The sequence below is a fragment of the Pocillopora damicornis genome, chromosome 10 (assembly GCF_964200805.1).
Source record: "Pocillopora damicornis chromosome 10, jaPocDami1.2, whole genome shotgun sequence".
Classification (NCBI taxonomy): Eukaryota; Metazoa; Cnidaria; class Anthozoa; order Scleractinia; family Pocilloporidae; genus Pocillopora; species Pocillopora damicornis.
In genome coordinates this window covers 8,472,596-8,486,231 of record NC_142679.1, presented here as the reverse complement: position 1 = coordinate 8,486,231, position 13,636 = coordinate 8,472,596, and the positions used below count along the sequence as shown (strand labels likewise).

The 13,636-nt window shown below is 36.2% G+C and overlaps 2 protein-coding genes across 3 annotated transcripts; both read left to right on the top strand.

Moving 5' to 3' along the window:
- Positions 1-2,444: 2,444 nt before the first annotated feature.
- LOC113669340 (putative glutathione-specific gamma-glutamylcyclotransferase 2) lies at positions 2,445-5,269 on the top strand. Its single transcript, XM_027185356.2, has 3 exons — positions 2,445-2,693; positions 3,020-3,055; positions 3,281-5,269. The coding sequence occupies exons 1-3, from the start codon at positions 2,541-2,543 to the stop codon at positions 3,665-3,667; spliced, it is 576 nt and encodes a 191-aa protein (XP_027041157.2). The 5' UTR covers positions 2,445-2,540; the 3' UTR covers positions 3,668-5,269.
- A 1,431-nt stretch (positions 5,270-6,700) lies between these two features.
- Positions 6,701-13,393, top strand: LOC113669339 (uncharacterized). Of its 2 annotated transcripts, none has more exons than XM_027185354.2 (9): positions 6,701-7,015; positions 7,670-7,804; positions 8,294-8,405; positions 9,647-9,764; positions 9,957-10,034; positions 10,411-10,505; positions 10,876-11,121; positions 11,919-12,052; positions 12,352-13,393. In XM_027185354.2, exons 1-9 carry the CDS (start codon positions 6,854-6,856, stop codon positions 12,478-12,480), a joined length of 1,209 nt encoding a protein of 402 aa, XP_027041155.2. In that variant the 5' UTR covers positions 6,701-6,853; the 3' UTR covers positions 12,481-13,393. The 2 variants fall into 2 exon arrangements, with proteins under 2 accessions (XP_027041155.2, XP_027041156.2); XM_027185355.2 differs by having other exon boundaries at positions 6,715-6,869.
- The last annotated feature ends 243 nt before the right edge of the window (positions 13,394-13,636 follow it).

The following is a 13,636-nucleotide window of genomic DNA, read 5'->3' as shown; positions in this document are numbered from 1 at the left end:
AACTGCAACCTTTATTGACAACCCTGCATTAAACAATTATTCCACAGTTAAGTCTGCAACCCCTCCTGAAATACTCCAGGATACCAAAAAAACAACAACAAGCAAACAAACATATTAGTGAAGTGAGAAAACAACCACATGCGTGACTTTCACGTAATATAAAATTCGTGATTGCAGCATTCCCACGTGCGTAAAGTGCTTGTAACTTACGGGAAACACACGCATGTTACACCAAAAAAACCCGCGTGTAGTACAAGAGGCCGATTACTCGCAATTTCTCGTAGTTTTGAATTTCCCTTTTGTTTTTCAGAACACCCATATACCTGTACTTTTTTACACCGATGCGACAGAAATTAATTGGAAAAACATTCCTTGAAATAGGAAGTCGTCCTGTATTTTCAGCGAAAAAGATTGTCAAGTGATCAAAACAACACCGGCCAGATTATAGTCACGTGCTCGGCAACGACTTGTGGAAAGCGATCATCTTTCATTCTTACCATCAAAACAGTCACGCTTGCATAGAAGAATAACAAAACGAAACGATTACAACGGAAAGACCCAAATTGGCGTAGAAAGAAATAATGCTGCAAATTACCATTTTTTTATGTCATGTGTACATGTTTCCGTGGGAATTTCTGTGTCAACAGCTTGCTGTCACTCACAAACTCTTCGTGATTCTCGCTGGTCCTCGTTATGTTCAGCGCATGGACGATTCGAAGACGCTTCAAATTTGGTTTTTAAGTTGATCATAGCACTAATCTGAAACATTTGAAGTCCATTTCAATATAGTAAATGTCGAAACAGGCGTGTAAAGACAATAAATATCGCAACGATCAGTGCAATCATAATAGCGCCACGACTTTGGACTTACTTCTTCGGAAGGATAGATCTCGAGTTCGAAGCCGACTAATTACGACTAATTACGAAGAGTCCACGCTAATTTGCATATCGCAGAGCGCCCACAAGAACTCGTTTCTACGCTATCGTGTATCCACGAGTTAAAAAGTAGTAGCAGAAATTTTTTCAGTTTTTTTTCAATGACTGTTACGAAAATATTTACTACTCCAAGTATTTCCAGTATTGCCGTATAAACAAATAAATAGCCTAAGCCACCAAGAGGTAATTTATTTGTTGAAGACGATTACCAAACGTTCAAAAACACGCCAAAAAGCTTCCAGGGAGGGAAGGAAAGGCATATTGCTTGATAAAAGGAAAAGTCAATACCCCAGATCCCTCCTGTGAATCTGTATTTGTTCAAATAATTCCCACACAAAAATTACTATTCAGACAGTTGATTCCAGGCCTAATATCACCCCTGTAGTACACAGTTGACTCACAGTGAGCGACAGGTTTGCTTCCGCTCAAAAACCCCTTCCAAACACTTTGTCAATAAAATCCCACACAAGTACGCATTGCGGACCTATTTTTTACGTTGATGAAACAACAGCCACGCCGTGTCACCAGAGTATGCCGGTTTGTATCAAACAACTTATGGCGTGTAAAATTGTAGTTTCCATCGCATTCTAATAACAGAAATACATAATTTGTAATAAAGTGCAAGCCTTTTCCTGAGCTGACCGATATTCTGTTGCGTGAACAATGCGAAATCTTCGACGGATACTGGCATAAACACAAGCTCGAAGGGGTCGAGTATTCTCTTAACCGAGGTTTCCGAAAATCCATCGCACGAGCCATCAATTACCCCCAGCCCTCAAGAAACTAAAAGTAACCACAGAAACAATGTTATTATGATAACAGTACTGTAACGAGATAATTAAAGAAACACAAATTTTATTGAATTAGATGGTAGCGAATCCAAGTGCTGTGTGAAAGTCGATACATACGAAATATTCATTTAAAATACTGATGTCAGCTATTTGCCACTGAGCGAAATGGATCATGTGGCAATTCTACACTCTAACCAAATAATTTTTTCTATTAAAATCCCTATTTGAGATCATCTTGGATCAGATGACTATAAAGTCACTCGTTCTCTCTTTGACCGGCTCGACGACGAAAGCTTCTGCCTTTGCAATCTCTGAGGAAAGGAGCAACTTGCTGTAAAACTGTCCGATGACCTCGCGGCGAAAAATCATCGTTCCTCGTGATACAGCCAGCAGATTCTTTCGTCAAAAGTTAGCTTTTGGTTAGCTTTTGGTTAGCTTAGGGAATCGACTCAAAAGCAGCGAAACTCTAAGCCAGTTCTGACCAAGGGGAACCTTCGCCGCACTTAGTGTAAAAGAATAAAATGTTATGGCAACAGAAACGAACACAGCTACCCGTTCTTAACATAGAACTCTCCATAGAAAAAAAACGCAACAAACTAATATAAACAATCAGTAACGGGAGTCTTCTGTTCTCATCTTGACCTGTCAGAACTCTCGGTAGAGCTTACTTTCGTGTCACTGGTACTTTGAGAGCCTTCGATCTCTTTTGACAGCGGTGGAGTTTTAAAATGCTGACGAAATTATAAATGTCGTTGGGTAGTCATTGGCTGGTCACCTGTTTTATTTATTTAATCCGGGCCAGACAGGGAAAATATGTCAGACAAGCAAAATTTGTGGATATTTGGCTATGGTTCTCTGATATGGAAGGTAAACTTTCCATTTTTGAGGAAACTTCCTGGTTTCATCGAAGGATACGAGCGAAGATTCTACCAGGGAAGCAGTGATCACAGAGGTGTTCCAGAGAAGGTACGAATTCGGACAGGCAATCAAACCGGAAAATTTCCTGCCATTAAGTCAATATTCATGGTGAAGAACGTTTATGTTCGTTCACTTTTTTTTCCTCGCAGTCGTTTGAGTTTATTTCGTGTCTCTATTTTTCTAAATCGAACAGCTGAGGGTTAACATGCACAAGTTTTCTCTCTAGCAATTTGTAATTTCTTGGAGGGTATGAAAAGGCAAAATGTCAAAGCTCTCCATCCTTTGGCATCGGTGCTGGCAGGTGAACTACACGTAATAATCTACAAATGAGAGAAGATTACATTCATGTCTCTCGTATCCGTTTTTTGTTTCAGCCTGGAAGAGTGGTTACACTCCTGGAAAATGCCGAGGTAAGTTTGTGGTTGTATGTTGAGACTGTTACATTTGATATACGTAACTCTTCTGTAACAAGGAACGAACAAACGAGAGAAATAAATAATCAGTTGTTAAACCTACCAGTAAAGTATTTTTGAGGAAACCTCTGAATGAAGAACAAATTATGAGAAATACAAAACTTTATTGAATTATTATAATTGTTTATTTAATTATTTACGTTTTTGATTCAATTGCTACAGGAAAGAGTTTGGGGGATTGCCTATGAAATTGCAGCAAAGGATATACCCAGTGTGATTGACTACCTCGACTACAGAGAGAAGAATGGCTACAAGGCAACATGGGTAACATTTCATCCTGAAGATACTTGCCATCATCCTTTTGAAACAAAGCTTTACATTGCAACACCTCAGAATGAATTTTATCTTGGACCTGCACCGTTATCAGAGATTGCAAACCAAATTCTACACTCTAAGGGTCCTAGTGGGACAAACTCTGACTATCTTCTAAACTTAGCTCAAGGCCTTCGGGACATTTGTTCAGACATAAAGGATGATCATTTATTTCAGCTGGAAATCCTAGTGAGGAAGGGTTTATCCAATGCGGCTTCTAATTGCCCTTTATCTTAATCAATTCCTCTCTCTTAAATTTTGCAAGACTGGCCTACATATTTTTAAATTGACATTGATCCCCTAAAAAATTTTGGATGCCAGATTCTTTTGAGCCACAGGCAACAATTGAAAAGTAAGTTTTGAAATGAATGTTTCCCAAATGCATATTAAGTAGTTTTTCATACATAGCATCAAATGTGCATTTACCCTCTAGTTGTTTGGTATCTATGTCTTTAAAAAAAGATACAAAAACCAAGACTTTACGTGTCACTCCAGAGTATAACAAAGGAGGGTGGGGTTCCTGAAAATTTGGGCTTCATATGTGTGAAAGGAAAACTTCAAATCTATCTTCTTGTGTACAAGGTGTGAGGGAAATTTTGATGTTTTTTCACAATGGAAAAATTTCATAGGTCACATACATTTCAGGAGGCAAGTCACACCTCACTCTGGTACATAAGTTCACAAATCATGCTCACCTTTTTGGTAAAATTCATGCATCATGCATCATAAGTCACATAAAAACCCTCTGCCATCCTCACTCCCATCTGTAATGAAAGAATTTCTTGGTAACAGTTCTAGGAGTTGAAGAACCTTCTTTAAAAATTTTGTTTACCCTTGAACCCTAACACATACTTCAGTGTGTATGTTCTCCATACTACTCTCAGTACTTTTCTTAAGAGGCTGACAGGGAGAATTTTTGTATCAATCAAGAGTTTCCTTAGTTGTTGATTATTTCCTTTATTCTTGTGACCTTAATGTGTGATTGAGGGGTGGTATGGTAAGGAGAAATTAGGTGCTGGTCAATCTGAGGGTTAAAGGGTTGATAGGTAACATTTAAAAATTCCAAAGTACATTGTAGGTAAAAATTTTAAGACAAATTTAGTTTGGAACACTTAATTGAAACACTAGCTTGCAGCATACCACACACACAATCTGTCACAAAGGTGTAAGTTTTTAAATATAAAATGACATTGTATATTGTGGTTGATTATTTATTTTTGTGTCTATCTATTTATCACATGTTAGGCACATTTTTCATATTCTGAAATCCTTGAAACTATAGACAGAATGTTGACAAGTTCAAATTCAGCCTACATTCAAGCATTCCTAATGACAACAAATCAGCCAGGGCACTTTTTTTTTTTTTCATTCAAGGAGGTTCATTTACAGGCTACATTAACCCTTTTGCTCCCAAGATTACATTTTCTGTCTGCTATACTAGTCTTATAATGTTAGTTTGGAGACTTTAATGGATCAATTAATCCTCAAATTGATTCTTTCTTCATTCTCATCACTAATGTCTGCATGTTATTACAGGGGTATTGTCAGGAGAAATTATGGGAGTTAAAGGGTTAACTGAGATGAACTTAACAGATTGAGTTTGATATTTAATTATTTATTGTCAATTGAATTTTATTGAATACCTATATTTTATCACAGAGTGAGTCTTACAGTTATGTTATGATTAGCATTCCTGATAATTTGGGAAGGAACACCAAATCACATGATTATTTTAAAAGATGTAACATTATTGCCATCTGGAATGTTTGTATGTGAAAAAGGTAGTCCAATATAGCTTTTAACTGCTGTTGGGAATAAACAGAAATTTTTATTTACCAAGTTTAGTCCTTTACAACTTTATTTTTATGGGGTGGCCCCTCTTTGTTTGATCCTGTTATTTATTTTTCCTATACAATGAAAATATTATAATAATAATGTTAATGCTGATGATAATAGTAATACATTTGAATCTGTATTAAGTAGTCATCTATGGGGAATGGCAGGGTGACTGCTTAATACAGGTTACCCAGAATAGAGGTATTATGAAAAAGAACAAAAATGTCATTTTAAGCCATAATTGACCAATTTACAAAAACCTGCTTAAAACTTCATCTAACATTGATTTTGGGAGACAGTGAAAGATTCAGTTTGACTTGAAAGATTATTCTTAATTTTAAAAAGAGGTGGAGGACAATACAAACAGGCTGTTAGGACTCCATTACGGTTGACCACAATGCTTAATAGAGGTGACCGCTTAATAGTAGTAAAAAATTACAGTGATTTAGGGGAAAAAATTTTGGGACTTTGAAAAGCAACTGCTTAGTATAGGGTGACTGCTTTATATGGTGCCACTTAACATAGGTTCAACTGTAGAAATGATGATAATGATGACAATTATTTATTAACAGTAATTGATTGATCATACTCATTAAGAAGGCTAGTTACAGTGGGAATGGAGTACTTGTAACCTGTATTGTCAGCTGTTATGGATCTCCAAGTTTGTTGTCTCAAGGAAAGAAGTATAGCTGTTGCATGTATGAGTATAAGTGGAGTAAGACAGTCATCCCTTTCCCATGTTCCAAAATGTGACTACATAACAACCAACAACAAAAAATAAAACAAGCTGTACAATTCTTAATCAAAGCAGGAGGTAGACCACTTTACCACTTCAAAATTAATTTGTCAATCTACAGAGGGTTCCAGCCATCACTTAAATCTATCACTAGTACATTGTACTTTAATTTAGACACATAATTCACATAAAAAGAGAAAACATCAAAAAATTAACTGTGGCCAATTTTACCCATTATGTTGTGAACATAGCAAGCTGGATTTTGTTATTAAGTGGTTCAACATTCTCATTGTTGATTAATTTCTATCATTCATTGGATGGTATGGGCAAACTTTGGTCCTGCAACACACAGCAGGACACAAAAGGGTTAACCAAGGTGACAGTTGTCAGACAGAAATTAGATTACCCACATTTTGAAAAATTAATGAGCAGTTCCCCTACTTAGAACCACCGTTTTATTCAAGTTCTTGCATAATGTCAGAGAGCAGGTCGTATCTGGAAAAAAAGAGCATTTTTTAGTATCATAATTTCGAAGGAATTTCGCTGAATATTTGGCGTTTTCTGAGGAGGTTTGGTTAGTCAGCTGATATGGTAATTACTTAATTTTTGGCTGGGGTTTGTCCCAGCTCAAGGAACTTTTGATTGGTTAGATTTTTTCAACCGTGAATTTTTATTGGTCGATATTGAATAATCGTCTTACCCACAAAGTCACGAGACTCATGTCACGGGATTTAGTATCCGCTCTTAAAATAATTTTTGTCTCTACTTGGATCAGTTTCTGTGCTTGTCATCTGAAATATGCAAAGGCAATTCAGTGGAGAAAACTACAATTGACTTGAACGTTCTAGAAAATGAGCAAGTTCAAGTGTAAGTGTCTAAATGTCACTATTCATGTGAAAGAAAAAGCGACTCGCGAAGCGGAAGGAACAGCGTTTGTTTCTGAGAATTGCTCTGAACCTTTTTTCACCAAGGAGCTGTACGAAGTTGAACTGGCTGTCGGCGGAATAACAAAGGTGATTTGTAGCGTACGTTTCAGTATCCGGACAGGGAACACCAAGGGATATTTTAAAGTCGCGTCGAGTTGTGCATTATCGGTGACAAGCCGCAAAGCCTTGGCGCGCTTTTTCCAGTTATACCCGCGGTACTCTTTTCAATCATCTTTGCTTCGCTTTTAAATTTCTCGTCGTTTACCGTCGCATTTCCCTTCACCGCCGTAAGGAAGTCGGCCCCGTGACTTGTCGAGCTTATTGCATCAGATTTCTGGCATGGAATTCTTGAATTACTAACGGGAAATTCTACACCAGCGAACAAGGGAGTACGACATGACCTGAAGTGAAGCTCTCTGTTAGACTACTAACATCGATGTTTATTGCTTAGCTAAATATCAGCAAACAACTGGAATGCCGAACACTTATATCGTCCTTTGCCTTCGGGTTAAAGAGCCATAAATGTTCTCCGTTTCATTTCGTTACACCTTGTATTTTCTAATTGCACCTATAAATAGAAAGGGAATTTAGACTGTTCCCGAGTCGCATTGCAGTATTATACATGTACCGCTTTTTGTAGTGATCATTTGATTTTTCTATTTTTTTTTTCCATATTTATAACCTCACGTTAAACATTGGTATCTTGAAATAAATTTTTTTATTTGCTTTGGTTTAATCCAGGAAGTTGGAAGTCTTGTGAGAGAAACCAAAGCTGAAGACTGGGATGTTTTCTCTTGTATAAACTGCAACATGGATACACATGCTTTACACGCCGTGAAAAAGTACGACCGAGTATTAATGAGTAGAGGAATGGAGGTAAGGACATAACCAACTCTTCTATATATTGCTGCAAAGCTGAAAAAAAAATTGTGGTTGTGGTTTCTCTTGCTAAGAATCAGCTGGAAAACAAACAGTTAGCTGTTTGTGGTAATGGTGGGGGTAAGATTGACAAAGTTGATGCCTGATGTGAAATAATTCAATTTCAGGGTTGGTTATTCATCTCTATACTTCTTATTTAACTTAACTCTTTTGAGTGGTCAGCTCTGGAACTATCATCTTTCCTGTACCTGCTTTTAGATTCAAACAGATGAACAGGTATTTTCTGGTGTCTTATTATGTATCCACTTTGTCCTGGGAAATTACATTTGGCATACTAAAAATTCTAACATCCAGTAACCTTTGACTAATGACAGTTTACACATATAAAGATAATATTTTGTTGCGAAGATCAGTTAGTTGGGTTTATTTGAAGCTTGGTGAAGACCATCAAAATATGATTTGTTTATCTTTTGTTGTAAATTTCAGAGTGATTCAGTTGTTCACAGTAAAAGTGCCAGTTCCTCTGAATATTCTTCAATCTTCAAACTTATTCTAAAACCTGCAAAAGAAAATGATCCAGATGTTGTGGATAACTCATGTGAGTAATTAGGTGTAGCATCTTGGTATATGTTAGCTTTGATCTATTCTGGCACCTTTTTCTAATTTTGAGATTTCAAACTAAGAGAATTCTTCTCGTATATCCCTTTAATTAGCTTATTGTTATATCAAGCATTAACTGCCAGTGTACCAAGGGTCTGTTTACATCAAGCTAGGGTAGTGCAGTTGTGAACAAGAGTTAACCAGTTCAGAAGGGAAACTTGGTAGAGCTTTTAGTTGTACTTGGTCTGTCATGGTGTTTTCAACTAATACCTTGAAATATTAAGGGTTAAAGTTGTTAAGTCTGTACTTGGTCCAAGAGACCCACAAGGTACCAGAGCTTATTCTCCTTGGATGGGAAGCAAGTCCCCTGTGGGTTACCCCAAAGATTTACAGGCTTCCTTTTCAGTTTGATACATATACATTCTTCCAGGTAGACACTGAGAGAGTTCTTCAGGGTTTCCTGACAAGAGGGCAACCTATGAGCTTTGACATCTGAACCCCTGGACCCAGAGTCCAAAGGTCCAACTGTTAAAGCTTCTGGGTCTCCCAATATTTCCATACAATGATAGCAAAAAAGGGTATAACTATTTGTAGCAGAAGAGAACTCCCCACACCCCTTCCTGTTGTCATTGTACCATTAGACAATTACTTTCTGACAATCTTTGCAGTATACTTCCATGACTCTAGATTAAATTATGGTACTTCATTGATTAAGCATGGGACATTATAATATATATATAATCTGATGAAAGTTGGTAACAAAATAAGATATTTGCTTTGTGTGAACAGAAATTGAAGCTGAGTCTTTTTATCTGTAAAAACACTCGATGAGATTTAACTTTCTTTGATGTAAACAAAAAACTATGGTAATGTTTCTGTTCAATTGAAATTAAAGTTAGAAAACATGACAGTGGTGAGTTTTCAAAATTCCATTGTGTTGACTCTGTAAACGTATCTATAGAGGAAGTCAAGATATTAGTGACATGTGACACAATTGTGACTGCTCTATGATCATTAAGTCACAAGATCAAACTAAAATTTGCTTTTTATGGCAAATGATATCTTATGATACTGTTTCATATTAAAATATCACTGGCATTTTATGGAGAGTGACCTATTTACCCTGTAGATATTACATGTATATATAAAGGAAGAGAGGCTCTGATGATATTTTAGAACAATATAAAATTTGTAGTTGGTTGTGTTTATGATTATAAACAAGGAAAACTATTTGATCAGTCGCAGGCAACGCTATTTTGTTGGGTCAAGACAGGATCTCTCTTGCCATGGTCAGTGTACAGGAACAAGTCAAAAAATTCCTACAAGCTGAAGAGGATGCAATGAATGAAAGAATAAGGTAACAGTGTCATTGTTATTCCACGTCATGTGTGATATGATGTGCAAGAGAAACCAGTGGCAGGTTCTGAGGATCATCATTTGTGCAGTGGCTTGAAAAAATGGGCTAAAACAAGTTTCAGAATATTTTGTGAATCATTGTGATCATTGTCTCTCATTAGTCATGTGTTCTTCTTACTTTTTCCACATTTAGAAAATTTGTTGCGGCGCAAAAGGAAGCATTTACAACCCTTCAAGCACAGGTGTTCAAGGATAAACAAGCTGTTTACTGGTATGTAACATGCTTTTGATTTTCACTAATTTTGCTGTGATTTCAGTATGTTTATGAATTAACCCTTTAACCCCTAAGGGTGATAAACTTCTAATTTCTCTCAACAGTATTGCCCCTGAATCAAACAAAAAGGTTATGAGATTAAAAGAAATGATGTAGAAACTCAATAAGGTCTTGATTGTCAGGCAAATTCTCCTTTTCTGTACTCAGGGAAATATATAGAGAACAGTATGGAGAACTTAGATACTGATCTTTGGGTGTAAAGGGTTAAATATACTTGATGTGCTTGTCAGAGATCAAAATTATTTCAGTTTCATTATCAATAGGTCATGTGAAAGTCATTACTGATAGTAAACTTGCTCTTTTTTTACAACAGTGCTATCAAAAGAGAAGACGAAAAAGCCATGGAAAGCTCTCTGGATGAAGCCATGGCGGATAGTTCTTTTGACACCCCTGTATTATTTAAACCTGGTATGAACAGTCTTTCAAATGTGATATTTGATTATAGGGACATAAATTTTTTATCAGTTGTGTCTGAAGTTTAGTTTGATGAAATATTATGTAGGTCATGTGTTTAGAAGGTTGCATTCAAAACAAGTTTGAAATGCTCTGCATATTATTTGAAAGTGGTAGACACCTTTATTCTCTTGTCCTTTTGATGATAATTTTTTTTTTTAAATTCTACTGTGTGAAACCAAGAGATATCTGTTAAGCTTTTGCTAAAATCCTGCTAAAAAAGGAAAGCACTTGTTCAACTGTTTTTTATCTTTGTGGAAACTGTACTTTAGTCTTTTAACAAAGTCTCTGTTAGTTCTAATTTTGCATTCTGCCCCTTTTTCAGCTGTTTCAACTCGTGGGTGGAATGACCACCCCCCTGCCCAAGTCAACCAAGTCCACATAACTCAGGTGGCTCCTCATAAATATCCATTGAACCCAGGTGCTCATCCTCCTCGCAAGACAACCAGACGTCCACACAAATCACATCAAAAGAAAGAATCAGATGCTGATCCAGTGTTTTCTTTAGATGATTTTACAGATGACTGTGAACCATTCTTTGAGTCCGAAGAAGACGAGCTTAGTAGCAGTGGTATGAAAACATTTATATTGTGTATTGAAAAATCTGTTGTGCACATCCATACAGGGTTTGATCAGGTTTACAAAAACTGATGGTATTTCCCATGGTGTGTTTCCCCAAACAGAAAAACATTTCATTTGATACATTTATTTAGGTACAGATAAATCAAACATTGCTTTCAACTGATAATTTGTACTAAAAGATGACAATTGCTTCTTTACTAGAACGTTCTATTTTTGGCTCCTGTAGATCCTAGGCCAGTACATCTCAGTTTTAAGTTTGAACTTGATACCAAAGAGTTAAAAGAGATTTTAATCTGGTTGACTATGTGCACAAAATTTGTATCAAAACTTTTTACAATAAGCACTAGAGAAATAGAACTGCATTCAACTGCTCTCTGCTCATCACCAATAACAACTTGACCAGAAGATATTGGGATTTCTTTTTCCATTTTTTACATAATAACAATATAACTTGTTATTATTTTATATACTTAAACAGTGGATAAGGTTGAAGGTGCATTCTGACTGGCTACTCAAACCCAGATATCCTTTGCTATTCACCTCTGAGCAACTTGAACTGGATTTGTTTCTGAAAATGTTGTAATTGTTTCAGGAATAAATTAGTTAAAATCATCTTTTTCTGCTACATCATCTCAATGTTTGGCTTTACAACTCAGTAAATATCCACCATTAGCCACCTCCACTCCAAGGAATAGTTGTTAATTATTCTACACTGTATGTTTTCACAAGACATATTTTATGCCAGATAGAGATTACACTAACACTACTTTACTTTGACCATGGTAGATAACAGCTTTCAAAGTGAAGAGCCTATCCATTACCCTGGATTAAGGAGTGTCAAAAAATCTACTCAATATTCCTCTTCCCTACCCATAAGCATGCCAGCAGGGAAAATTTCTCCTCCTATGGACGATCAAGAGGTAACTTCAATTGTAAGCTACAAAGCAGAGTCATCAGTATTGAAAGTTGTGTACAGTTTCTGCCATATGACTTTAGGAAACTGACTGTTGTTTAAAATATGCAGAAATTAAGGTGGAAATTAAACTTTTAAATTGCTGCAGCTGAAGCTTTAAGAAACTTAAGGTGTCTTCTCATGAGATTTATATTCTAATACATGCCAAAGGACTGTTTAAATTATCAAGCAATCTCTCTTCAGAGACAAATGTGTACATGCATTTTTTTCTTAATCTGGATATTGTTATCTTATTATTTCTTATAGCTTGCTATACCTGAACCAAGCAAAATTGGAGAATCCATGAAAGCATTAGCCCGCAGTGTTCACGACACATCTGAGAAGCTGTTTGGAGAACTACCTAGACCAAGACGGAGCACTTTCTCTCACAGATAGTATAGGGACTAAATATTATATTATTGTATTCTGAGCATAGTCAAAGGAAAGCGCCTCTGTACACTATGCAACAAACTTTGAGCTGCCATATCTAACATGGATTGTTGGATTGATTCTATGGATAAAGCTTAATTGTGTGTCTTGTGCAAAAAATAAAAAATTAAACAGCATGCACAAAAAAGGTGTGAATTTACCCAGAGTTACTGGTAAAAGTAAAGAAGCATTTTGAAAATTGTGGCTATGGACCTTTTAGTGACATGACCAAATGAAATTGGCAATGCTGGATGGTTGTGAATATTGCAGCAATGTGTAGTATCGAATAAGTTCACTTTCAAAAGCTTTGCATTTAAGTATCACATTTCATTGCTATATTTGACAACTTGTGCGCTCTGTCGTGCAATTAAAATCAGGGTGATATATGATTATACTTTATGCTAACATAAAGAATGATTACAACTAAATCCCTTTGATGGACCTCTGAGATTAAGAAACACACAGCTCGCTTAGATTCAAGTCTACAAATCAGGTTACAGATATGACCCTTGAATCCTCTGTAATGTTAAACTTGTCTACTAGAGAGGTTTGCTGAGGATTTTATCATCCATGTTAAATGTTAGAAAAAGATGCTGTGTTTTAACTTTGAAGCATGGATATTAATTAACATTCAGTAACTGGGATTTCTTTAACATTGTCTTCTTAGTGGTCAGAATTCAGTGGTCAGTAGTGTCAAATAAGAACGCGGTATTATAGAATGTATATGACTTATTTAAAATTAATTTTGTATATGAAAAATGTTTAGCACATTGTGACGAAAGAGTTAAGTTCGTATTGGTATTTTATATTTATGAAACTTTGGAGTCGGCCAATTGGTCCAATAAAGAAAGATATATATATACATATATATATGTTTTAATGTAGTGTCTGACTGCTTCTTCATTATGGAGAGATTTTGGATAAAAAGAAGTGAAGGCACAGTTTTCATGCTAAGATTTACACAACTGCATTTCAATTTGAATAAGAGATGACTGGAAAGCTTTCCTCCGTAGAAACTACCTTGACTAGATGTACACTACAGGCAAAGCTTACGGTCTTTACGTTATTCCTTTCTTAGAATTTCACCAAGACAGAGAGGAGGTTCATTAAATTTAAAGGGGTA

Bases quoted from the DNA above. Each gene is read 5' to 3' on its own strand.
- LOC113669340 (XM_027185356.2), top strand. From the start codon at position 2,541: ATGTCAGACAAGCAAAATTTGTGGATATTTGGCTATGGTTCTCTGATA. The intron at 2,694-3,019 runs GTACGAATTCGG...TTTTTGTTTCAG, and splicing joins ACAGAGGTGTTCCAGAGAAG to CCTGGAAGAGTGGTTACACT. The intron at 3,056-3,280 runs GTAAGTTTGTGG...CAATTGCTACAG, and splicing joins CACTCCTGGAAAATGCCGAG to GAAAGAGTTTGGGGGATTGC.
- LOC113669339 (XM_027185354.2), top strand. From the start codon at position 6,854: ATGAGCAAGTTCAAGTGTAAGTGTCTAAATGTCACTATTCATGTGAAA. The intron at 10,506-10,875 runs GTATGAACAGTC...CCCCTTTTTCAG, and splicing joins CCCTGTATTATTTAAACCTG to CTGTTTCAACTCGTGGGTGG. The intron at 11,122-11,918 runs GTATGAAAACAT...TGACCATGGTAG, and splicing joins AGACGAGCTTAGTAGCAGTG to ATAACAGCTTTCAAAGTGAA.